General features: G+C 39.7%; 1 protein-coding gene across 1 annotated transcript; it reads right to left on the bottom strand.

The window, feature by feature from the left end:
* Positions 1–1,003: 1,003 nt before the first annotated feature.
* Positions 1,004–18,466, bottom strand: SLC17A2 (solute carrier family 17 member 2). Its single transcript, XM_060164252.1, has 11 exons — positions 18,439–18,466; positions 16,106–16,317; positions 14,035–14,268; positions 13,862–13,949; positions 5,853–5,939; positions 4,380–4,498; positions 4,096–4,257; positions 3,463–3,595; positions 3,230–3,377; positions 2,349–2,439; positions 1,004–1,138 (listed from the first exon to the last, which is right to left on the bottom strand). Exons 1-11 carry the CDS (start codon positions 18,464–18,466, stop codon positions 1,004–1,006), a joined length of 1,437 nt encoding a protein of 478 aa, XP_060020235.1.
* Positions 18,467–27,223: the final 8,757 nt, after the last annotated feature.

Below are 27,223 nucleotides of genomic sequence, written 5' to 3'. Positions count from 1 at the left end.
TGGGGTTGATGATGACTATCTGAGAATCTTGGGCAAATAAGGAAAATCTGAAGAAGGTCAAATGATCTTTTTCAATCCTAAAAAGGAATTTCTCTGGTGTGTGATATTGTTCCATGATTTCTTCCATCTTGTTATACCTTCAGTATTCTTCTCCATTTAAATCTTCATTTCATTTGAAAACGCCTCTGTCATCTTCCTCTAATTTTCATTCTACGGACCAAACTATCTCAATGTCTCTTCTAGAACTGCCCATATTGCTTCCCTTCACATCCATTCTTTTTACATTGTAAGCTTTGCAATTCCATCTTCTCTCTCCCATGATTTTCAATTAGCCTAATTTAATCTTCTCCTTGTCATTTCCTGGTTGTTAATCTCCTGGAAACTAGCTAGTATAAATAAATATCTATTTTGCCTGATGGAAATAATCCTAATGTAAATAATTTTTAAATGGCCCATTTAATTTTAGCATGTGAATTTTAATAGAATGTAACCACATAAATAAACATCCATGTTTCTCAATGTATAAAAATGTTAATGCTGTGGATTACAGCCTTAAAATTCTGTGCTGAGCTCTAGAACATACAACTCTGCTTCTAGTAGATCTTCTCTGTGTCTATAATCGCCCTCGTGAAGGTACTTATCAGTGATTATTTTCACACAGCTTTTTATCTAGTTTCTTACAAAAAGGAAAATTCAAAGGCAACAGGAATTGATGTTTCAAGTTTGTCTAGTAGTTTGTCAACCCTGGCTGCATGTTAGAAATCCTGGGGAGTGTCTAAAAATTAGTGATATCTGGGCTTTATCCCAGACCAATTCATTCAGAATCTCTTGAGTAGAGCCCATTCATCTGTATGTTTTAGAAACTCCCCAGGGAAATCTAACATGTAACCGAAATTGAGAACTGCTGAGCCTATGGTCAAGAATATGAAAAAAGAATGATGATAAGTAAAAAATGTTGAAAAAGTTAATGGTCAGTACTACATTTAAGTCTGCAACTATATCCTCAGAGACGGCTAAGAGTCCTCTCTTTGGCCCAGTGCTGGATTTCTGCTTGTCCAAATGTGAGGTAAAAAACCAGGCCAAACATGTTGACAGCAGCAGCAAGGAAAAAGACATTCCTCCATCCAGACACAGAATCCTGGAGGAAAAAAAAAAAAACAACACAGAATTATCAGCCTCACAGTTCCTTCTCCACTAGTTCTAGAAATCCTCCATTTTGTATATTGCAACACTGATCACAAAGAATCTAGGGAACAATATGCAATAACCACTGAGCACCTTGAATTCTCAAAGAAGGTTTTATGAAACTGATGGAAACAAGAGGATGCTAAAATGAACACTGGGTTCTGGCTTGGATGAGCTTTTCTTTAAACCCAAATAAATTAACCTACACTAATGTTTTTCTAGAAATTTGGATCTCAACATTCTTGAAAATATCATTATTACTCATTTTAAATTATGCCTAAAACAACAGCTTTAAGATTTTCACTCTTGTGCTCTCTCTGATTTGTTTTGTTTTTGACTGTTGACATCAATCACACCAACCCCCTGGATGGACATCTCAATATGATGTGAGTTACATTTGGTTTGACTGTACGATTTCCCTCATCCAGCCCTTGTAAGTCACAGTTCATTTCTGGCATTATAGTCAAAGTGGATTCCTAGCAATTTGGTCAAAATCAACCTGAAAATAGATCACCTAGAGATGTATTGAAAACAAAACAAATCTTTTTTCTGTAAGTTGGCTCATGTCATCCTGCCATCCCAGCCTGGTTCTGCCTTTCCATCCTCCCTACCAGACCACACTTGGTACTGAGCAAGCCTCACGGGCTATGCTCCCTGCTTTGTGTCACAGCCTTTCTCTTTCCACTCAAAATTTAACCTCCCTTCAAGCTGGCTTTGGGACCCTTTGAGTTTCCATTTTGTGATTTTTTTTTTTAGAAATTGGAATTAATCTGAACAGACTGTTCATAACCTTCCCCTTCTGATCCTGTGTCTTCATCTCTTATCCTTGACATGTATCATTCACTCTGGTTATAACTAAGAGCTGTTTCATACTTTTGTTCCTCTAGGAAGTCATATGTGCTATTTTCTCTGCCTGAACTGCTCATTTTCATTAATCTAATACCTATTCATTTTTAGAAATTCAGCTTTTACTTCTCTTTCCCTGGGAAATGTGAACTACCAGACTCTGATTAGAGTCCCCTAAGAATAGAGTAATTGTGTTGGCATCCAGGCTTATTTTCCCCATCAGACCATACAGTCCTTACGAACAGAGGCCCTGTTGTGAATCCCCAGTGCCTAAAACAATACCTGCCACTTGCAGATGTTCAATAAACTGGCCCAACCTGACTGATAAGGAATCCGGTGGCAGTGGAAGAGATGATTCCTGCGATGAGCCCAAATCCCCTTGAGATTCCCATGAGGAAACTTGCATACCTGCGGGGAGATGATTTTATATAGAAAGCTGCCTATCACTTTTCAGCAACTCAATTTTAATGTAGTTCAGCTTTAATAGCAAAGTCATTTAGCCTAATGCAGTTTTTTTCTGTTCACTTCAAGATAGTTAGGGCAATGTCTGTTTGCCAAACCTGAAATCACCTAGCCACCGACTCAACAACTAGGAAAAATTCTGTCTCTCAGGAGCCCAGGTTCCCACCCCAGCATCTCAGCATGGCAGGCAGTTTGCGCAGTGGATGAGACAACATACACTGGACAAACATACACTGGACAGACGGCCTGGGTCCAAATCCTGGCTCTGCCTTTGTGTGACCTCAGGCATGTCACTTAAACTTCTTGTGCCTCAGTCATCTCCCTCATAAAGTAAGAATAACAATAGGACATGTAGTTATGCAGACCAGATGTGTTGATACATGAGAAGTCCTTTGAATAGGATCTGGCTCAGGACAGGTGTATACATATATGGTAGCTAATATCATCAACACTCTGGAAGCTTTTCCAAAACACGTGTGTGGGTCCTTTCCCAGAACACACAGTCTAATCTCTAGTGGAGAAGCTAAGGAAGTTTCATTTACTTGTTACTGGCCAAGATTGGGCACTGTTTTTCTAAAAACACTTTAGGTCATGGCCACATACTGACATTTCTAGTTATTTTTTATTGCTCTGCCATCATTTTGTGCATGTCAACAACAGGAAGCAGTTGCAAGAAGACTGAGGCCTAAGCCTCCGGGAGGGCCTGGGGGAGGGGAACAAACAGGTCAAATCTTACCGGGGAGCGACATCTAAGGTGTTGATGATGAATCCTGAATCACACAGGTTGCTGGTCCCAGGAATAAGTATCAGCAAAATAATAGTTGTTGTGTAACTGGAAGCCACAAAAGGCAGGGCGACAGCACACAGTGATGGAAGGAGGAGCCCTGGGCAATGGGGACACACCATCAGGAAACTTCTCTGACCATGTGTGGATAAAGGGATTGGTTAACCGAGTCCCCGCATCCTTACCTAGGGATGAAAAGAGTTTTCGGACGGTGATTAATCTGAGAAGATTCCTGGACAGAAGGAAATCTGCCAACTGACCTCCTAGAATCGTACAACTTGAGGCAGCAATAAAAGGCAGGGAGGACAGAACACCACTCTGAAGGGAGGAAATGTATACAGTAAGTAGTTACAGAGGCGCATATGGTACCAGAGTTTATCAGTTACACAGAGCAACAATTAGCCCACCCTCCTGACACTTGGAGTTGCTTTAAGGAAATTAGCATCCTTTTCCACATGAGGAGAACACTTTCTCAGGTAAGAGAGCCAGAACTTGCATTACACTGGTCTCCAGAGAAAAGCACTACTCATTTCTAAGGGAAATTGAAGCATCAGCTAGTACGGCAGCATTGCATAGTGGTTAAGAACACAGATACTGCAGCAGCTCTACCACTCAGTAATTGTGTAATCCAGGGCAAGTTATCTCCCCTCTGTGTCCCCATTTCTACACCTGTGCAATGGAAATCATTACAATGTCTCTCAATCATTGTGAGGGTTAAATGAGTGGTTATGTGTAAAGTCAGAATGTAGTAGGCAGCACAGAACTGTTTCTTCTTATTGCCATTATCATGTTCATAGAAGTACAGGAAGCATACTCACATCTCTGATGTTGACATGGAGCACAGAACTGATGTACGTTGGTAGATAAGTTATGATTATGGTGCATAACCAGAAATGGCTGAAAAAACCCGTGAAGATGGCCCAAAGTGGTAGGCATCTGACCATAGCCTTTATGGGGACAGATCGTCTAGGAGAACTGGACTGAAAGGAAATATCTAATCAGTATGGGTATTAGAACAGGACAGAGGATGCCTCTCCTGAGAGCCCCACACCCTACCCTGGAGATCTCTGCATGGCCCACAGGTAGAAGGGCTGCACTTTACCTGTTGAGCCAGTGAAGACACGATGTGGTCCTTTTCCCTGACGCTTATGCATGGGTGATGCATGGGGTCATCATAAATCACCATGAACCACAGGAGACAGCAGACACAGCCAATGCTACCTGGGAAGCTGGGATCCAATTAGTTTTCAGGTAGATTTGTGTGCTAGGGGAAGGGAGTTTCCTCTGAAGTAGCACACATCACCCCAAAACACACATATCAATTCATGGTTGTTCCACCATCATGACCTAAATTTTCCCACTTCTTCATCTCAACTCATCTACAAATCGCCTTTTGACTAAATGTAGAGTGCCATTTGTCAATGTCAGAGCCCTCTCAACAGAGCAGAAGCATGAACGTACCACTGTATAGCTGATTAGTTACTCTTCAGACTCCAGTGGATATATCGTGGTGTGTCATTAGCAACAACTTCTTAATACACACATTACTGTCTTATTTTAGAAGATCTGAATAGTCAGGATTGAAGAGAAAAGTATTCATCCATATACAAAACAACCTGCCATAAAATGAGTGTGGCAAGGAAAATTTTCCAACACATTTGCAAAAGACAGTGTTATTTGTATTCAAACAATACATCCATTATGGATTTCCAGAAAAATATTTCTTGAAGTACCTGATCAACATGTGTGGACAAAAATGACCTGGGATTAGCATCATTAATGAGAAAGCCGTCCTAGCTGGAACCATATTGAGAATAGAAACTTGTCTCATTGCTGAGATTTGTCACCTGAAGAGATTCTATGTTAAAAGACTCTGTGGACTAATGTTCTTTAAATTTCCTCTAATTACTGGATTTATCCATTCTTTTATTTATAAAGCTATAAGTCAGGCACTATGATAGTACCAAAGTGATAAAAAAAAAATGGAATGAATTTCTTGCCTCAGTCATTTCATAATCTAGTGGAGAGGGAGAAGGGGAAATAAATAATTACATGCCAACACAGCCTAGAAAAGAAATTATCAGTAAGCATCATAGAGGACAGAAAGACTTAATCTGATGGGATAAGTCTTGGTAGTCCCCATAGGGAGGTGTACATTTAATTTGAGCTTTGCATGATTCACCTGGTAGAAAATAGGTTAAGGGCATCTTGGCAGAAATAATAATTATAATAAAATATGAAGACATATTGAAAATGTGCTTCACCAGCTCTGACATATTAACCACATAGAGCAACTAGACCTGGTGTTTCAGACGTGGTGGCAGAGATTCTACAGAAGATGCCTGGGGTGGGTGTGTAAGGCTACACTCCTGATTTCTCAGAAGTCAGCACCATGCACATGGTCATCTCTCAGACTAGACTAAGAAATCTACCAATCCTCAACATTCTTCATCACCTCCCATTTAACAATGGACATTTTCTCTCAAATGGGAAGAATGTGGGCGATAGGTAATGTAAGCATAAAAACAAATGCCTGGGAAGTGGAGGTGTTAGGAGTTAAGAGAAATTGACTCACCAAAGATGTAGAAGATAAAAGGCCAGCCCAATGTCTGTGAGATTAGTCCCCCCACGCAGAGGATGATGAAGGACCCAAATGCTGCCCCTGCAGAGAAGAGGGATAAAAAACACTGAGGAAAATAGCAAAGGTTGAGACTGAGTGACTTCCCTGGATGTTGTCCCAACAAAGAGGTGGCAGACCTAGAATTACTGGGTGATGAGAGTCTTTCTTCCAGCTCACAGATCTCCCCCAATAAAGTCATGAGAAGTAATTAGAAATAATCAATAATAACAATATGCCACCTGACACTTCAACGGCTCCTTAACTCCAGTGTGACCAAATACAAATCCCTTTGTTTGTCATAGAAACTCTCTGCAAACATAACCCACCAGTATTTCCTTATAATTAGAGTTACATTCTGGCAGGGGCAATATGAGGTTGGCAACAGAAAAGGAAACTCTTACAAAAACTAATAAGATAAAGTCCTTGACCTCAAGGGGATTTCAGCCCAGTTGTGAGAAAAACGTGAACAAAATTCACTATTATAAGTGTAATACAATGTAGACCTTGGAGTCTGAACATATTTTTCAGAGACCCATAATAAGAAATGTATATTTCATGGCAACACAACATATACACAAATACACACACACACACACTTCAAACAAGAGTTTCATGAATCAATACTCAGTCTTACCGTGTGCAATTCACTCCCAAAATTTCCATTCTATTCTATTCACTTTCATTTTAAAAATACTGGTTTTGACCTACTTAATTGATTTTATGACCCCTTCAATGGGTCCCAATATATGCAATTTGAAAAAAAAGAATGTGGAATATAAATATGATAATAAAACTACAATTTTCTTTGACAGTATACATGGGAAAATTAAAACTGATGATAAGATTCACAAATTGTTTACATGAGCTAAGAGTAGGATGAATGGAATTTTGGTAAAAGAAGCTGGGAGCAAAAGACCTTCCAGGAAAATGAGCCAGTAGAAATAGAGCCAGAGAGAAGTTAAGTGCAGACTATACATGCTACAATCTGAGCATTGCTTACAGAGGGATGTTGAGCACAAAGGCAGGTTGGGACCAAATGGTAGAGCATCTTTATATCCACGCAATAAGGAGGTCAGTCTTCTGTAATCATGAAGGCACACACTGAAGATTCCCAAGCAGGTTAGCAAAAATGCCCTGTCTGTGCTTTAGGGAGATAACCTGGCTTTGATGAGAAGTTTGAAGGAAACAAAGCTAGAGGAGAGAGAAGACCAACTGAGCATTTGTAGATAGAGGAGATGCTGACAACTGCAATGGAAGGAGCCACACAGGACGGTGGCTTTGGAGTAAAAATCTGCAGGGTGCAGCCATGCATTGGACTGGGGGGTGAGAGGCTTGATGACCCTCAGTTCTGTTCTTCAAGTACACATTCTCAGTGCTACCAGTTGGGGCAAATAGCAATGATGTAGTTATCAAGTCCTTACGATCACAAGCTCTGGTGGGGGAGGGTAGAATGGTGACTAAGAGTGTACACTCTGGGACCAAATTGCTGGGTCTCAAATCTCAGTTCTACTGTCAGCTATTTATTTGTCTCTGGGAAATTTACTTAATCTCTGCATACTTTAATTCCCTCCTTTGTAAAATGAGAGTTAAGGTTGGTTCAAGATGGCAGAGTAGAAGGACGTGCTCTCACTCCCTCTTACAAGAACACCAGAATCATGACTAACAGCTGAACAATCATTGAGAGGAAGACACTGGAACTCACCAAAAAAGATACCCCACATTCAAAGACAAAGGAGAAGCCACAATGAGACAGTAGGAGGGGCGCAATCACAATAAAATCAAACCCCATAACTGCTGGGTGGGTGACTCACAAACCGGAGAACACCTATACCACAGAAGTCCACCCGCTGGAGTGAAAGTTCTGAGCGCCACGTCAGGCTTCCCAATCTGGGGGTCCGGCAATGGAAGGAGGAATTCCTAGAGAATCAGAGTTTGAAGGCTAGCAGGATTTGATTGCAGGACTTCGACAGGACTGGGGGAAACAGCGACTCCACTCTTGGAGGACACACACAATGTAGTGTGCACATCAGAAACCAGGGGAAGGAGCAGTGACCTCCATAGGAGACTGAAGCAGACATACCTGCTAGTGTTGGAGGGTCTCCTGTAGAGGCGGGGGGTGACTGTGTGTCACCGTGAGTACAAGGACACTGGCAGGAGAAGTTCTGGGAAGTACTCCTTGGCGTGAGCCCTACCAGAGTCTGCCATTAGCCCCACCAAAGAGGCCCAGTAGGCTCCAGTGTTGGGTCACCTCAGGCCAAACAACCAACAGGGAGGGAACCCAGCCCCGCCAATCAGCAGACAAGTGGATTAAAGTTTTACTGAGCTCCGTCCACCAAAGCAACAGCCAGCTCTACCCACCACCAGTCCCTCCCATCAGGAAACTTGCACAAGGCTCTTAGATAGCTTCATCCACCAGAGGGCAGACAACAGAAGCAAGAAGAACTACAATCCTGCAGCCAGTGGAACAAAAACCTCATTCACAGAAAGATAGAGAAGATGAAAAGGCAGAGGGCTATGTACCAGATGAAGGAACAAGATAAAACTCCAGAAACACAACTAAATGAAGTGGAGATAGACAACCTTCCAGAAAAAGAATTCAGAATAATGATAGTGAAGATAATCCAGGATCTCGGAAAAAGAATGGAGGCAAAGATCGAGAAGATGCAAGAAATGTTTAACAAAGATCAAGAAGAATTAAAGAACAAACAAACAGAGATGAACAACACAATAACTGAAATGAAAAATACACTAGAAGGAATCAATAGCAGAATAACTGAGGCAGAAGAATGGATAAGTGACCTGGAAGACAGAATGGTTGAATTCACTGCTGCAGAACAGAATAAAGAAGAAAGAATGAAAAGAAATGAAGAAAGCCTAAGAGACCTCTGGGACAACATTAAACGCAACAACATTCACATTATAGGGGTCCCAGAAGGAGAAGAGAGAGAGAAAGGACCCGAGAAAACATTTGAAGAGATTATGGTTGAAAACGTCCCTAACATGGGAAAGGAAACAGCCACCCAATTCCAGGAAGTGCAGAGAGTCCCATACAGGATAAACCCAAGGAGAAACATGCCGAGACACATAGTAATCAAATTGGCAAAAATTAAAGACAAAGAAAAATATTGAAAGCAGCAAGGGAAAAATGACAAATAACATACAAGGGAACTCCCATAAGGTTAACAGCTGATTTCTCAGCAGAAACTTTACAAGCCAGAAGAGAGTGGCATGATATACTTAAAGTGATGAAAAGGAAGAACCTACAACCAAGATTGCTCTACCCAGCAAGGATCTCATTCAGATTCGATGGAGAAATCAAAAGCTTTACAGACAAGCAAAAGCTAAGAGAATTTAGCACCACCAAACCAGCTCTACAACAAGTGCTAAAGGAACTTCTCTAAGTGGGAAACACAAGATAAGAAAAGGACCTACGAAAACAAACCCAAAACAATTAAGAAAATGGTCATAGGAAAATACATATCAATAATTACCTTAAACGTGAATGGATTAAATGCTCCACCCAAAAGACACAGGCTCGCTGAATGGATACAAAAACAAGACCCATATATAAATGTCTACAAGAGACCCATTCAGACCTAGGGACACATTCAGACTGAAAGTGAGGGGATGGAAAAAGATATTCCATGCAAATGGAAATCACAAGAAAGCTGGAGTAGCAATACTCATATCAGATAAAATTGACTTTAAAATAAAGAATGTTACAAGAGATGAGCAAGGACACTACATAATGGTCAAGGGATCAATCCAAGAAGAAAATATAACAATTATAAATATATATATACACCCAACATAGGAGCACCTCAATACATAAGGCAACTGCTAACAGCTCTAAAAGAGGAAATTGACAGTAACACAATAATAGTGGGGGACTTTAACACCTCACTTACACCAATGGACAGATCATCCAGACAGAAAAATAATAAGGAAACACAAGCTTTAAATGACACAATAGACCAGATAGATTTAATTGATATTTATAGGACATTTCATCCAAAAACAGCAGATTACACTTTCTTCTCAAGTGTGCACGGAACCTTCTCCAGGACAGATCACATCTTGGGTCACAAATCAAGCCTCAGTAAATTTAAGAAAATTGAAATCATATCAAGCATCTTTTCTGACCACAATGCTATGAGATTAGAAATCAATTACAGGGAAAAAAAACGTAAAAAGCACAACCACATGGAGGCTAAACAATACGTTACTAAATAACCAAGAGATCACTGAAGAAATCAAAGAGGAAATCAAAAAATACCTAGAGACAAATAACAATGAAAACACGATGATCCAAAACCTATGGGATGCAGCAAAAGCAGTTCTAAGAGGGAAGTTTACAGCTATACAAGCCTACCTCAACAAATGAGAAAAAACTCAAATAAACAATCTAACCTTACACCTAAAGGAACTAGAAAAAGAAGAACAAACAAAACTCAAAGTTAGCAGAAGGAAAGAAATCATAAAGATCAGAGCAGAAATAAATGAAATAGAAACAAAGAAAACAATAGCAAAGATCAATAAAACTAAAAGCTGGTTCTTTGAGAAGATAAACAAAAATGATAAACCTTTAGCCAGACTCAAGAAAAAGAGGGAGAGGACTCAAATCAATAAAATTAGAAATGAAAAAGGAGAAGTTACAACAGACACCACAGAAATACAAAGCATCAAAAGAGACTACTACAAGCAACTCTATGCCAATAAAATGGACAACCTGGAAAAAATGGACAAATTCTTAGAAAGGTATAACCTTCCAAGACTGAACCAGGAAGAAATAGAAAATATGAGCAGATCAATCACAAGTAATTAAACTGAAACTGTCATTAAAAATCTTCTAACACAAAAAAGTCCAGGACCAGATGGCTTCACAGGTGAATTCTATCAAACATTTAGAGAAGAGCTGACACGCATCCTTCTCAAACTCTTCCAAAAAATTTCGGAGGAAGGAAGACTCTCAAACTCCTTCTATGAGGCCACCATCACCCTGATACCAAAACCAGACAAAGATGTCACAAAAAAAGAAAATTACAGACCAATATCACTGATGAATATAGATGCAAAAATCCTCAACAAAATACTACCAAACAGAATCCAACAACACATTAAAAGGATCATACACCATGATCAAGTGGGATTTATCCCAGGGATGCAAGGATTCTTCAGTATATGCAAATCAATTAATGTGATACCCCATATTAACAAACTGGAGAAGAAAAACCATATGATCTTCTCAATAGATGCAGAAAAAGCTTTTGACAAAATTCAACACCCATTTATGATAAAAACTCTACAGAAAGTGGGCATAGAGGGAGTCTACCTCAACATAATAAAGGCCATGTATGACAAACCCACAGCAAACATCATTCTCAATGGCGAAAAACTGAAAGCATTTCCTCTAAGATCAGGAACAAGACAAGGTGTCCATTCTCGCCACTATTATTCAACATAGTTTTGGAAGTCCTAGCCACGGCAATCAGAGAAGAAAAAGAAATAAAAGGAATACAATTTGGAAAAGAAGAAGTAAAACTGACACTGTTTGCAGATGCCATGATACTATACATAGAGAATCCTAAAGATGCCACCAGAAAACTACTAGACCTAATCAATGAATTTGGTAAAGTTGCAGGATACAAAATTAATGCACTGAAATCTCTTGCATTCCTATACACTAATGATGAAAAATCTGAAAGAGAAATTAAGGAAACACTCCCATTTACCATTGCAACGAAAAGAATAAAATACCTAGGAATAAACCTACCTAGGGAGACAAAAGACCTGTATGCAGAAAACTATAAGACACTGATGAAAGAAATTAAAGATGATACCAACAAATGGAGAGATATTTCATGTTCTTGGATTGGAAGAATCAATACTGTGAAAATGACTATACTACCCAAAGCAATCTACAGATTCAATGCAATCCCTATCAAATTACCAATGGCATTTTTTACAGAACTGGAATAAAAAAATCTTAAAATTTGTATGGAGACACAAAAGACCCCGAATAGCCAAAGCAGTCTTGAGGGAAAAAAATGGAACAGGAGGAATCAGATTCCCTGACTTCAGACTATACTACAAAGCTACAGTAATCAAGACAATATGGTACTGGCACAAAAACAAAAATATAGATCAATGGAACAGGATAGAAAGCCCAGAGATAAACCCACGCACCTATGGTCAACTAATCTATGACAAAGGAGGCAAGGATATACAATGGAGAAAAGACAGTCTCTTCAATAAGTGGTGCTGGGAAAACTGGACAGCTACATGTAAAAGAATGAAATTAGAACACTCGCTAACACCATACACAAAAATAAACTCAAAATGGGTTAGAGACCTAAATATAAGACCAGACACTATAAAACTCTTAGAGGAAAACATAGGAAGAACAGTCTTTGACATAAATCACAGCAAGATCTTTTTTGATCCACCTCCTAGAGTAATGGAAATAAAAACAAAAATAAACAAGTGGGACCTAATGAAACTTAAAACCTTTGGCAACGCCAAGGAAACTACAAACAAGATGAAATGACAACCCTCAGAAAGGGAAAAAATATTTGCAAACGAATCAATGGACAAAGGATTAATCTCCAAAATATATAAACAGCTCACTCAGCTCAATATTAAAAAAACAAACAACCCAATCAGAAAATGGGCAGAAGGCCTAAATAGACATTTCTTCAAAGAGGACATACAGATGGCCAAGAAGCACATGAAAAGCTGCTCAACATCACTAATTACTAGAGAAATGTAAATCAAAACTACAATGAGGTACCACATCACACCAGTTAGAATGGGCATCATCAGAAAATCTACAAACAACAAATACTGGAGAGGGTGTGGAGAAAAGAGAACCCTCTTGCACTGTTGGTGGGAATGTAAATTGATACAGCCAATATGGAGAACAGTATGGAGGTTCCTTAAAAAAACTAAACATAGAACTACCATACAACCCAGCAATCCCAGTACTGGGCATATACCCTGAGAAAACCATAATTCAAAAAGACACATGCACTCCAATGTTCACTGCTGCGCCGTTTACAGTAGCCAGGTCATGGAAGCAACCTAAATGCCCATAGACAGAAGAATGGATAAAGAAGATGTGGTACATACATACAATGGAATATTACTCAGCCATAGAAAGGAATGAAGTTGAGTCATTTGTTAGAGACGTGGATGAATCTAGAGACTGTCATACAGAGTGAAGTAAGTCAGAAAGAGATAAACAAATATTGTATGTTAATGCATATATGTGGAACCTAGAAAAATGGTACAGATGAACTGGTTTGCAGGGCAGAAATAGAGACACAGATGTAGAGAACAAACATATGGACACCAAGGGGGAAAAGCAGCGGGGGGTGGGGTGTGGTGGTCTAATGAATTGGGAGATTGGGATTGACATGTATACACTGATGTGTATAAAATGGATGACTAACAAGAACTTGCTGTATAAAAAAATAAATAAAATAAAATTCAAAAGAAAAGAAAATGAGAGTTAAAAATTATCTTCAAAGGCATATTGTGAATATTAGCTCAGAAGAGTAAAGAACTCAGAATAATGTGGGCTCTTGAAACTCTACTTTCCAGACTGATTTATCTCCTTACCACTGATAGTCTTAATTCTCATTTGCATATCTTTGCTAAAATGGTGTTTATACAGTTTACTTGGTTTTTTTTTTCTATTTTTGCAAATTCTTAAAGTTCTAAAGTTTTCCCTACAATGCTTTTCTGACTACCCTCACAGTGCTCACAATGGTCTTTTCTGCTTCTGAGTCTTAGTGGCTTTACAGCACAGATGTATCTGTCTTATTTGTTATGTAACTGTCTTACATTGTTGAATATTTTTACAGCACTTTTCTCCCTGTCCCCCAAACCATCCTATGCATAGAAGGAAAGGTGTAATAGGGTGAAGCAGATTACAAAGTTGTGATCTATATGCATTTCCTTACCTGATCCCGCAATGCTGGTGAGCTTGCTTCGTTCAAGTGGGGGAGCCCATTTTGCCCAAATTGTAAACTGACCTGTCCATGCCATTCCCTGAAATGAAAATCATTAAGACTCTTGATCTCTAGTAGAATTCAGGAATCCATATCCCACACAGAATGAGAAAGTAACCGGCTACCTGGGCCATGCCCTGGACTGTCCGAATCACAATAACCAGAATCACTCCAAAGTCAGCAGCCAGTGGTGTAAAGAGGGTGAGAAGGGAGGAGATCAGCAAACCAGCACCAAGCATCTGCTTTGCTCCAAATATCCCTGCTAAATAGCCACTTGGGATCAGAGTCAGTATTATCCCATAGCTGATGGAGCTAAAGATGATACCCTGAGTCTCTGGGCTCCATTCATATACAGAGGCCTGGGGGGAAAAAAAGGAAAATTCTTTGCTAAGAATTTCTTTTATAAAAATTCTAATTTATAGCCAGAGCTGCTTGGGGTTTTGACCCTCCTATAAAATATCAATTTTGGCTTTCCTCCATTTTTTACCAAACAAATATTCCACCTTTTCCAAACAACCAATTATATCTCTAATTTGCTCCTCTCAGAGAGAGAAAAAAATAGAGAAATGAAGAAGAAAAGGAAAAAAAATAGAGAAGTGAAGAAGAAAAGAGATAAAAAAATGATTACATAGGTAGTTGATAGGAAGATATAAATGAAATATAGTGAAAGAGCTTCTTTTAACTATTTTGGTTCTAGTAAATAATTCAGGTGACATGCTGACTCTCATTTTAAAAAATAAGGAAAACACATCTGTACTGAATGCTTATCAAAATTAGTCCCTAAAATCAAGTTTAGGAATCATGGTCTGCCCTGGCAGAGGTGACTTCCTAAAACACATATTACACATTAATAAGATCACATTTTCTTCTGATGTAACCCAATAAATAATTTTGGTAGACCACTAGATACATGGCATCATGGTATACATTGAAGTAAAGAGCCAAAAAATGTAGAATATGAAATATTTTGTCCACTTAAAATAACTATAAATAATACAAGATATATGACTCATGTCAGAATTCAAGTTTGAGGATGAACGGCAGTAAAATAGGGACTTTAAGAAGAGGGAAGAACAATTTGGGAAGGTCCCAGGAAGGAAGAAGTACTTGAACCATTCTTTGAAGAATGCCTATGATTTGTGTAAAGAGAAATAGGAAAACTCATTCTTATTGAAGAAAAACAGCAAAAGTGGACTTGCAGTGTTTGGAGTGATACCCAGTGAAACTAACCGGGACTCTAACTTGCTCAGAGCAAAGACTCTCCCTGGGTCATTGATAGCAGACAGGAGTGTGCTGAGAAGTGGGCGCAGGTTCTGGAGAAGCACAGCATCTCAAGAGAGGAGTTTGCGACTTGAAGGTATTCTGGATTCTTGAGCACAGGTGTGTGAATGTGTAGAATGAATGATGGAAGAAAGACTGGAGACAGAGAGGCCATTATAAATAAGCTGGCTCCGAGGTAACAAAATCATAAAATATGAGGATGACTTTAGAAATGTAAGATAAATGTTAGTTTAAAGAAAAAATTTAAATGGGTTATAACCATGATCCTTATACAAATAAAAAATGAACATGTAATAAAGATTTTATTTAACTCATTGATTAATGGGGGAATTGGTAAGATGTTACAACTGGCCCAAAGGAGAATTCAAAGACCCACACATTTATAAGTAGGAAGTAATGCTGAAATAGATTTTAAATATATAGCAAAACTGGCTTATTTAACTGAGAGGCAAGTGGAGGAGAGTAGCAATTGATTTTTCTCAGAACAAAATTCATTTGCAGAGCTATGGGCAAGAATCATTTGCATTACTATTTATTATATAGAACTTACTGAGTTGTAAAATGGCTCAGAGACTATGAAAAGTACAGAGACCTGCTTAAAATCAGGCAGAAGGATGTGCTTAGATACATCCTAGTGCCTAGTTTTTCACTGAAGATACCCAGTAATCTATTCCTTTCTAGAAGTGTTCACAATTTTTTCCTATAGTCCCTACCCCAACCTTGTAATCATAATAATCTCAGTGAGACTATTTTAATCACAGAGGTAAGCAATATCTCAAAGAAAAATACTTCCAGTCCTTTTTAGTTTGCCACTGAAAATTCATGCTTCTATATGCCACAGAATCAAGATACAATTCTCCCTTTCAAACTGGGTTTTCCCTCTCAACAAAGAGCCTTGTTCTCCATTATACTTACTCCCGAATTAAACTCCTTGGTGGATCTGTTGGAGCGATTGAGGGTGAATGCAAGAGGTCTTTCTGTGGAGGCATTGAATAAACCAGGCTGCTGAGTGCTATTCACCATGGCAATGATTGCAATGCTCAGACTCACACGCTGGGTTATCACGGTAAAGTTTGAGAAGTGCATGATGAGAGCCAGTCCATAGCGTAATGAACAGAATTCAGGAACTAGAGAATAACACAGATGTCTGCAGTGAGTATCCTGACTGAGATCACCTTCTTTCCATTTCTGCCACTGCTAAGTCTGAGAAAACTACAGATGATTTCATGCAGTCCCACTATCTTTTTTCACCGAAATAATCATAACTACAACCCTTCTTTGTCATATTCTTTAGTTGGCTTCAAGACGATAAATCGGGGATCTTACCATAAAGTAAAACAAATACGGCCTTTTTTCAGAGGTGTGGGAAGCAGATGAAAATATAAGAAAAATTAAATGAAGGCATTTATGTCACATTGTTCCAAAATAAAGTGCATGAGGAAGATGGGGAAGAGCCAGTCACAGAACCTGAGTCTCCTAATTTCAAGTCTGTGGTCCCATCTGTTTTGCATATTCATCTACCATAAAGCTTGAAAGTTTATACTTAGAGAGCTGCCTTTGAATTAAGCTAACATCCAAAGGTTCTCTTTTATTTACTTATTTATTTATTTTTAATTCATGCTCATGCCTAATTCGAAATTTTCTGCTATTTCTTTTTTTTTCTTTTTTTCTTTTTTGAAGATGTTGGGGGTAGGAGTTTTTTAATTAATTAATTTATTTTTGCTGTGTTGGGTCTTCTTTTCTGTGTGAGGGCTTTCTCTAGTTGCTGCAAGCGGGGGCCACTCTTTTTTTTTGTTTGTTTTTTGTTGTTTTTTTTTTTTTTGCGGTACGCGGGCCTCTCCCTGTTGTGGCCTCTCCCGTTGCGGAGCACAGGCTCCGGACGCGCAGGCTCAGCGGCCATGGCTCATGGGCCCAGCCGCTCCGCGGCATGTGGGATCTTCCTGGACTGGGGCACGAACCCGTGTCCCCTGCATCGGCAGGCGGACTCTCAACCACTGCGCCACCAGGGAAGCCCCGGGGGCCACTCTTCATCGCGGTGCGCGGGCCTCTCACTATCGCAGCCTCTCTTGTTGCGGAGCACAGGCTCCACACGTGCAGGCTTAGTAGTTGTGGCTCACGGGCCTAGTTGCTCCGCGGCATGTGGGATCCTCCCAGACCAGGGCTCGAACCCGTGTCCCCTGCATTAGCAGGCAGATTCTCAACCATTGCGCCACCGGGGAAGCCCCAAGGGCTCTCTTTTAAAATACCTGATATATAGTGTATAAATGAGCACAACCACTAACTCCTTAGTGTAATGTTCACTTGGAAGTATTTTTGTTGTATGTCACTAGGCTCTGCCTTCACATATATTCAGCTTAAAAAAAAACTAATATGGGGAACCATTTTTACTGTTTGTAGGTGATACGGTACTGGAGGAACTGTCGTTCTGTTACAAGAGCAACACATTCTTTTAGGTCCCTGTGAAGTGGAACAATGGGCCTATATTGAAAGGGTTCCCATGTGAATGATGGATTAAATTTTTTTGCACATTTGGAGAAATGGGACTAAAGAGAAACAAAGAGAGAACCTGTGAAGAAACAGATAAACATATAAAAATATATATATAATGGGAGAAATAATTTTTAATGGCCAAATAGGCTCAGGGATGAGATTTGGTTGCCTGCAAAAGAATTATTTCCCTATTACTGGAGGTTTCCAAAGCTCATGGGAAATAACCAGCTACATAGCAAAGATATTGTAGCAGGAACTCATATATGGGTTAGGGGTTTGTTTAAAATGACTTTTTCTGGACTCCTTCCATTCCTTATGTCCTGGGATTCAGTGATCATTTGACGTAATTTCTCATAGATACCTCATTGGGGCTCCCTATGGAAAAAGTAGCAGGTAACAGAATGAGGGGCTGGATCTGGTCCAATGTTACACTGGGAGAATCTCCACAACAGGGAGGCTTGATAAAAAACAAAGGAGAAGGAATGGAGAACGAGGATGTGGAAATAAAACTTCCACTCTTCCATAAGGTAGCCTGCAAATACAAGATGTGACTTGGGACTTCCCTGGTGGTCCAGTGGTTAAACTCCATGCTCCCGATGCAGGGGGGCCCAGGTTTGATCCCTGGTCAGGGAACTAGAGTCCGCATGCCGCAACTAAAGGTCTTGAGTGCCGCAACTAAGACCCGGTGCAGTCAAATAAATAAATTTTAAAGAGAGAGAGAGAGAGAGAGAGAGAGAGAGAGAGAGATGTGGCTTTACCTTTCCTGGTGGAAGGCTTCTCATCCATTTGGCTCCTCTGGGAAATGGTACCACACTTTGCGGGGGAGATTCCCTCTGCCCTGAATCTCTTTTACCACGACGGGCTTTTATCTATGGGGAAGAAGAACAATCCAAAACAAGACACACAAATAATTTTCTCTTGTTAATGTTGCATTCTCTCATCATCAATGAAAGTTTTGACCCAACACAGGTATATGATTTACATTTTGCAGTACGCTTCCTTGTTGCTATGCTTACGGAAGACTCTATTTTTATAAGAAATCTGACTAAGTCCCAGCTAAGTGACGTAGAGCTAGTCATTTAAATTCTCTAATTGGCCATTTCCTTGTCTGTTCAATAAAAATAAATCTCCTTTCTGAGTGGTGCTGCAAGAACTGAATGAAAAATTGCAAACCACAGAGAACCATGCAAAGGTAAGGCATATTATGGCTTGAAGCAAGGTCAGAAGACAGGAAAATTAAGCCCAAGAGCCGGGGAGGAAAGTTCCAGAGCAGCCCTTTCTTTCATTTTGACCATGTTTCTGTACATCTTTCTGTACAACCAGAACAACGACCCATGGTTCCTTCTTTGAACATGAAGAATGACATTGCATAACACACATATATATAATACTAATAGTATTTAATGGTTTAAAATGTTTATTCTTGTCTTTGCTAACACAATTTGGACACTTTACTGGGCTGAAAAGTTCTTCAAATCACCTGAATGAGGGCTTTCTACTATAATTATGAATAAATCCAGCTACTTGACAGGTAAAGAGAATTCATGACCTCGAAATGGACATGTCTAATTTGATACCTGTACCCCAATATTTGGGGATTCATACATTTATTTCTTTTAGGTACAATCCTCATGCTAAGAATATAAGTTTTGCAGTCATTCCTAAACTGAAGCGTCCATGACCTCACAAACACATGTCTCATGCTTATACTGCATCATCCAAAGCTTTGCATTCTTTCTGCACATAAATTTAACAAGACTTACCTGCACACTTAAGAATGGAGGATGGAGGATCATAATGAAAGAGACAGGTGAAGAATTTTGTTCAAAAATATTCTTTGCAGTATTATTACAACATAATATTGGAGACAAATTAACCTAACCATAAGGGTTTGGTGAGTCAATTTTAATAGATTCTTATAGTGGACTTTATTAAAATAATGTTTTCAAAGATATGGAATAATATTAAGGAAATGCCTGTACTCTAGTATACAAAACAAGCACTATGCCTGTGTTGATACACGCACATCCAAGAAGAGAGAAATGGATTCACACAAGGGCCAGCAATGGCTATTTCTGGGTTGCAGAACACACTGTGGTCACGTAATTCTTTATGATTTTCCATATTTATCAAGTGATTTTTTTAAACAATTAGTAGTTATTTTATACTCAGTGTCTTTGAAGGAACAATAATTAGGCTTCATAAAGCCAGTCAGCGTAGTTTTCTGCTTGCCAAATGGCTCTAGAATTCTGAGAACAAGGTCACCCCATCTGAGTTTTGAAATTTTCTTTTTTTGTTACAATGTACCCAAATAGATGCCCAGTTGCCAACAAGAGAATGTCAGCACCAGGAAACATGTTGGCTTTTGCTGTGCTTTTTTTAAAACATCTTTACTGGAGTATAATTGCTTTACAATGGTGTGTTAGTTTCTGCTTTATAACAAAGTGAATCAGCTATACATATACATATATCCCCATATCACCTCCCTCTTGCATCTCCCTCTCACCCTCCCTATCCCACACCTCTAGGTGGTCACAAAGTACTGAGCTGATCTCCCTGTGCTGTGTGGCTGCTTCCCACTAGCTATCTATTTTATATTTGGTAGTGTATATATGTCAATGCTACTCTCTCACTTCGTCCCATCTTACACTTCCTCCTCCCCGTGTCCTCAAGTCCATTCTCTACGTCTGCCTCTTTATTCCTGTCCTGCCCCTACATTCTTCAGAACCATTTTTTCTTTTTTAGATTCCTTATATATGTGTTAGCACATGGTATTTGTTTTTCTTTATCTGACTTATTTCACTCTGTATGACAGACTCTAGGTCCACCCACCTCACTACAAATAACTCAATTTCGTTTCTTTTCATGGCTGAGTAATATTCCATTGTATATATGTACCACATCTTCTTTATCCATTCATCTGTCGATGGACACTTAGGTTGCTTCCATCTCCAGGCTATTGTAAACAGAGCTGCACTGAACATTGTGGTACATGACTCTTTTTGAATTATGGGTTTCTCAGGGTGTATGCCCAGTAGTGGGATTGCTGGGTCGTATGGTAGTTCTATTTTTAGTTTTTTAAGGAACGTCCATACTGTTCTCCATAGTGGCTGTATCAATTTACATTCCCACCAACAGTGCAAGAGGGTTCCCTTTTCTCCACACCCTCTCCAGCATTTATTGTTTGTCGATTTTTTGATGATAGCCATTCTGACTGGTGTGAGGTGATACCTCATTGTAGTTTTTATTTTATTTATTTATTTTTTACATCTTTATTGGAGTATAATTGCTTTACAATGGTGTGTTAGTTTCTGCTTTATCACGAAGTGAATCAGCTATACATATACATATATCCCCATATCTCTTCCCTCTTGCATTTCCCACCCTCCCACCCTCCCTGTCCCACCCTTCTAGGTGGTCACAAAGCACTGAGCTGATCTACCTGTGCTATCCAGGACATGGAAGCAACCTAAATGTCCATCAACAGATGAATGGATAAAGAAGATGTGGCTCATTGTAGTTTTGATTTGCATTTCTCTAATGATTAGTGAGAAATCATTAATGATGTTGAGCATCCTTTCATGTGTTTGTTGGCACTCTGTATATCTTCTTTGGAGAAATGTCTATTTAGGTCTTTTGCCCATTTTTGGATTGGGTTTTTTGTTTTTTGATATTGAGCTGCATGAGCTGCTTGTAAATTTTGGAGATTAATCCTTTGTCAGTTGCTTCATTTGCAAATATTTTCTCCCATTCTGAGGGTTGTCTTTTCGTCTTTTTTATGGTTTCCTTTGCTGTGCAAAGCTTTTAAGTTCCATTTATTCCCATTTGTTTATTTTTGCTTTTATTTCCATTTCTCTAGGAGGTAGGTCAAAAAGTGTTGCTGTGCTTTGGAAGGCTTTCCAGTCCTGCTAACATCTGGATGATATCAGGAGTTCAGTTCAGGGCTCTACACTCAGATCTTAGCTGACCCGGAGTTTGGACCATTTTCTATTTGATCTCTCTTGTTATGTAAGATCCAAGACTTGGCAGAAGGCAATTTTTCAACTGTACACTCAGCTACAAGTACTTGTACTCCAATGAAAGGTTTCCCACCAACCTCTCCAACCAATCTGACAGACATTGGGCTCTAGAGCTGAAAGAGACTTGGAGATTCTCTGACCCAACTGTTCTTTTTTTTTTTTTTTTTTTGATGAGGAGATTGATGTGCAGAATGCTTGAAGTTGCTTTGAGTCACAGAGTATACTGAGTCAGCACCAGGTCTCCCGATGCCCAGACTACTGCTTTTTTCTATCTATTAATACTATTTCCTCTTTATGGGCATATTTTAAGCACAAGTTTAAGATACAATTGGGCAGTTTCATTTTAAGGTATTCCAGGTAGGAACTTATATGATTTTAAGTTAAGGTTTTTTTTTTAAAAATTGAAGTATAGTTGATTTACAATATTATATTAGTTTCAGGTGTACAGCATAGTGATTCAGTATTTTTGCAGATTATACTCCATTCTAAGTTATTAAAAGATAATTGCCATAATTCCCTCTGCTCTACAGTATATCCTTGTTGCTTATCTATGATTTTAAATTAAGTTTTAATCATTTATTCCAGAAGGAAATTTGATGATGAAAATACTTTCAGGTTGAGCTTTGAATATTTAAAAAAAAAAAAAAGACTACTCTTTCTTGCTTTTTTTTTTGGCGGTATGTGGGCCTCTCACTGTTGTGGCCTCTCCTCTTGCGGAGCACAGGTTCCGGACGCGCAGGCCCAGCGGCCATGGCTCACTGGCCCAGCTGCTCCGCGGCATGTGGGATCTTCCCGGACCAGGGCACGAACCCCTGTCCCCTAGCATCGGCAGGCGGACTCTCAAGCACTGCGCCACCAGGGAAGCCCTTTCTTGCTTTTTTGATTAGTGGAATTATATCACAAACCCATCCCTTCAGTTCCCATTCCATCTGCTGCCATCCCTACCTTGGCTTTCATCGTTTCAAATGCTACTTTGAAATTTGCCTTAATAGCTAACTTCAGTTGTTAATTGCTCTGTTTCCTGTGTATGAGACAAATGCAGAAATCAGGCAGACATCCCAAACCAATCGAAAAGAGGGTCCTTCTGTGACATAGTAATGGCAGCTATTTTTCTAAAATAATCACAGAAGCGTATGATAGTATGCGATCTGAGAATTGGCATAATTGATATCACTTAGAGACAGTGGAATGAGTTTTAGCCCAATTACAAATATTGTCAAGGACCTTCCTACTCAGGAGTGACATTTCGAAAAAATAGTGAATCCTAGTGTCAAAGCTGTAAATAGGGGCTTCCCTGGTGGCGCAGTGGTTGAGAGTCCGCCTGCCGATGCAGGGGACACGGGTTCGTGCCCTGGTCCAGGAAGATCCCATATGCCGCGGAGCAGCTGGGCCCGTGAGCCATGGCCGCTGAGCCTGCGCGTCCGGAGCCTGTGCTCCGTAACGGGAGAGGCCACGACAGTGAGAGGCCCGCGTACCGCAAAAAAAAAAAAAAAAAACCTGTAAATAGACATGGAAAAAATGAATTAAAATTAAGTAAAATAAAAATTCTATACTTTAAAAATAATTTTATGACACAAAATAGAGTTATATTTGGTATAAAAATAATATAGACAAGATGACATGCATAAGCGAAATAATTTTTATCCTCTTACTATTAGTCTAGAACTCACTATTTTGTTATAATGGTCTTTCTGTTGCTCTTAGATTTCCCTTAATACTGAGCCTGTCTTGCATCACCTCTGTTAGCCGAGTCCCCTAGTTTACTCAAAGTAAATGTTACATGTGGTTGAAAGAGCAGGAACCTGCAGGTCAAAGGGTATCCAAGGACCAATTCTTCTCTGTCATTTACAGTCCGAGTAAAGCAGAGCAGATTTTATAAGATCCCAGAGCTGTCACAGTTTCATAGGAAAAATGGGGATAATATTACTTCACAGGACTATTGGGACTGAAAACAAAGGTATGAGACACGCCTTCTCAATGTAAAATATCATAATTGTAAAATGTTATTGATATTAACAACAGAAATAATAATAAGTAGTCACAAGATTGGCACTTGGGCCCTCTCAGATTAATAAATACAGGTTTACAGCAAATGAAATATCTTTCTGTAAAAATGCTTTTGATTGATTGTTAAATTGGTTTTAAATGTTTCCTTTTAGAAGTGGGTTCTTCTGGACTAGAATCCAGAAGATGGATGAGGAAGGGATGCACCTTGCTACCAACACCAGAGAACATGCCAAGAAGTAATTTCTTCCATGCTAGTCAAACTGAGGCCTCTTTTATCACCTGTTTACCTTTCTGAAAGATTGGTAGTTCTGGAATAAAACTGGTTATTCCAGTAGGTCATTTATGTCATGCTGTTAGTTCATGTGAACGTAATCATGAAAAAAAGAAAAAGAAAAATGTACTAAGCGGGCTTCCCTGGTGGCGCAGTGGTTGAGAGTCCGCCTGCCGATGCAGGGGACACGGGTTCGTGCCCCGGTCCAGGAAGATCCCACATGCCGCGGAGTGGCTGGGCCCGTGAGCCATGGCCGCTGAGGCTGGGTGTCTGGAGCCTGTGTTCCGCAACGGGAGAGGCCACAACAGTGAGAGGCCCGCGTACCACAAAAAAAAAAAAAAAAAAAAAAAAATGTACTAAGCACCAATAGTAGGTAATCCTAGAAGGCAGGGTTAGGTCAAAATTAGGGCACCTTTCCTCCAAGGAACAACCTCAGGTGTATCTTCTAGGCCTGTATGAGGCCACCTCTGCTATGGAATTGGGGTTTTCTCTGGGCAGGATGGGAGAGGGCACCTTCATTGCGTCTTTTCCCCTAGACCTTCCCATCACAGCACTGATAGGTACTAACCATAATCTCTTGGGGCACCTTTCCTCAGCTGTACAATGAGGGCAACAAACCAGGTGATCTCCACAAGTGTAGAGGTTTTCTTGCCTTCAATCTTATCCACAACTTTGTTCATATTCTCCTTTTCCTGAGAGACAATTTCAACTATATACAGAAATCTGAAAAGGCCCATGAATCACAGTCCCCAAGCCCAAACTTCGTTAGTTCTGATCCAGTATTTTATTCTGCAGCCAAAGCCTGTTCGATTCATCAAGGTGTCACAGTAAATACTTACGGAATCCTTGGAGAAGTGACAATTGTCCGCAGAGTCCATTGACACTGGTGGCCTCTCTAAGCCTTGCTGTAGGGTCTTGACTGAGTCAATTACATTTTTTAGAAAGTTTCTTCTTCATTTTGAAATCAGAAACCATATTCCCAGGTGGAGATCCTTAGTCTGCTGACAATGTTTTCCTCTGACTTTCCCTTAAACTGTTCCCTCCCTTTAATGGATCTCTGATTGATTAGTAATTATCCTCTGATCCCAAAAGAAGAAATGCACTTACCTTCACCATTAAACCAGTATTGTAAGCCCTAGACTATAGGCTACCTTGAAGAAAGAAGGCATTTTCGTCCCTTCTTCTCTTTCAAATAATTCCACAATTTCACAAGGATAAATATTGCATCACACAGCAGGCAGACTGCACTAGGTTTAGCCCTACGTTCTCGGAGCAGAGAGCCTGGGTTTGGCTTTGCCGCTTAATTTTTAACTTCATTTTCAAGTTCTCACTGATAGAATATCTCAAAAGATGACACCATGTTTTTTCTGCTTTGAAGTCTGCAGACAGCTGAAAAAGTCAACACGACTTTTTCCTGAAGGGGAGGCAGCATGATGTGGAAGAAAGATCAGGGCTCCTGGAACTGGAGGAATGAGGTCAACCCCACCTTCACTTCCTAGTGTTTTCTGTGGCCTTGGACAAGTCATTTAACCTCCTTGAACTGGTTTCTACCTTAGTAAAACAAGGGTTTAATGCTCAACTCATGAGGTTATTGGGCAAATAAAATGAAATACATATGCTAACCAGTAATAGGTCCTCAATAAATGAGATGCCCCCATAAAAGGGTTCTGTTAAACCAGCTAGACTTTCCTTAAGCATTTGGTGCCCACAGCTTAATAAATGTGAACTTTGGCTACTCTGACATCTTCCCATGAAGCTACCCTGCATCCTTCCTTCCTGCTTCTTATCTGTGCTCTTTCTCATCCAGTTTCTACTTGACTCTTGGTATTTGGACTTGTGTTTTATTTGAGATTCTTAAATTTTGGACTGTGGTTGCTACTGGGTCTTCCCAGTTTGACTCTCAGCCCTTATAAAATGAGGTGAAGTCCTGCCCTTTCTGCCTTTATTAGCTTTAAACTGCCTTAGTTGAGTTTCCCTGTCCCAGTTAGTCTTGCCCAAGGAGCCTATTGGGACCAGCACCTTAGCTTAACTACTTGTTTCCTCTGTATTAGTGTTCTATTGTGGCTGTAATCAATTACCACAAACTTAGTGACTTAAAGCACCATATATTTATTCTTCCAGTTCTGGAGGTCAGAAGTCCCAAATGGGTTTCCCTGGGCCAAAAATCAAGATGCCGTCAGGGCCACACTCTCCCTGGAGGCTTTAGGGGAGAATCTATTTCATTTTTTCTGGCTTCTAGATGTCACCTGCCTTCCTTGGCTCATGGTCACGTCCTCCATCTTTAAAGGCAGCAGCATAACATCTTCAAATCTTTCTAACTCTGACCCTCCTACCTCCCTCTTTATAAGGACCCTGGTAATTATATTGGGCTCACTTGGAAAATCCAGGATAATCTTCATGTCTCAAAATCCTTAATCATACACACAAAGTCCCCTTTGCCATACAAGGTAACATGTTCACAGGTTGCGGGGATTAGGATGTGAAAATCTTCAGGTGGCATTCCTCAGCCTACCACAGTCCACTTTTGAAAAGTGGAGAAGTAGCATGGAGAGCTGAAACAACAGTGTCTTCCTTCCTGTAATTGAAAATTCTGGTTATGACTTATTATAAAGTCATTCTGTACTTGGTCAGCCAATAAAAACAGTTAAAAAGAGGGCAAATGAGAACTTCTTTTGCCTAGTTTGCCCCAATGAAGGTGTGACATTTTCTAATTTGTGCAAAGGTACAGCATGACCTGGCAGCAGCCTTGGCAGAAAAAGTAGCTGAGACTGGATCCCCAAAATAGGACTAAATAAGGAAAGAGTGATCAACAGTGTCCAATGCCAGAAGGTTCAAACTATATTTTTCAAGCTACATATTTTGTTTAAGTAGTGTAGTCCTATAGTTGGATTTTGCAAGCTCCCTGAAGGAATCGTGTACTTTGAGAATTTCTATATCCATAGCTCTTGGCACAGTATTTGGACTATAGAATATATTCAATAAACATTAGTTCATTGAATGGATGAATTCTTGAGTCACGCTTGCCATTAAAAATCAAGATTTCTGTAGCTGGTCCAAACCCCTTAGCCCCCATCATGATTTTCACATAACAAAGTGTCAAATCAACTCAGTGAGCTCCACACTTAATAAGTATCTATAACTTATTTACAAATATCAAGAGTAATGTAGCAGAAAAGATCAGAATCTTAAAAAGTTAAGTCTCTTTGGCCTGGCATTAGCAGCTGTTTCTAATCAGAGCAGTTGAAT

The sequence above is a fragment of the Lagenorhynchus albirostris genome, chromosome 10 (genome assembly GCF_949774975.1).
Source record: "Lagenorhynchus albirostris chromosome 10, mLagAlb1.1, whole genome shotgun sequence".
Classification (NCBI taxonomy): domain Eukaryota; kingdom Metazoa; phylum Chordata; class Mammalia; order Artiodactyla; family Delphinidae; genus Lagenorhynchus; species Lagenorhynchus albirostris.
The sequence above is the reverse complement of the archived record's forward strand: the minus strand, read 5'-3'. Positions and strand labels throughout refer to the sequence as shown.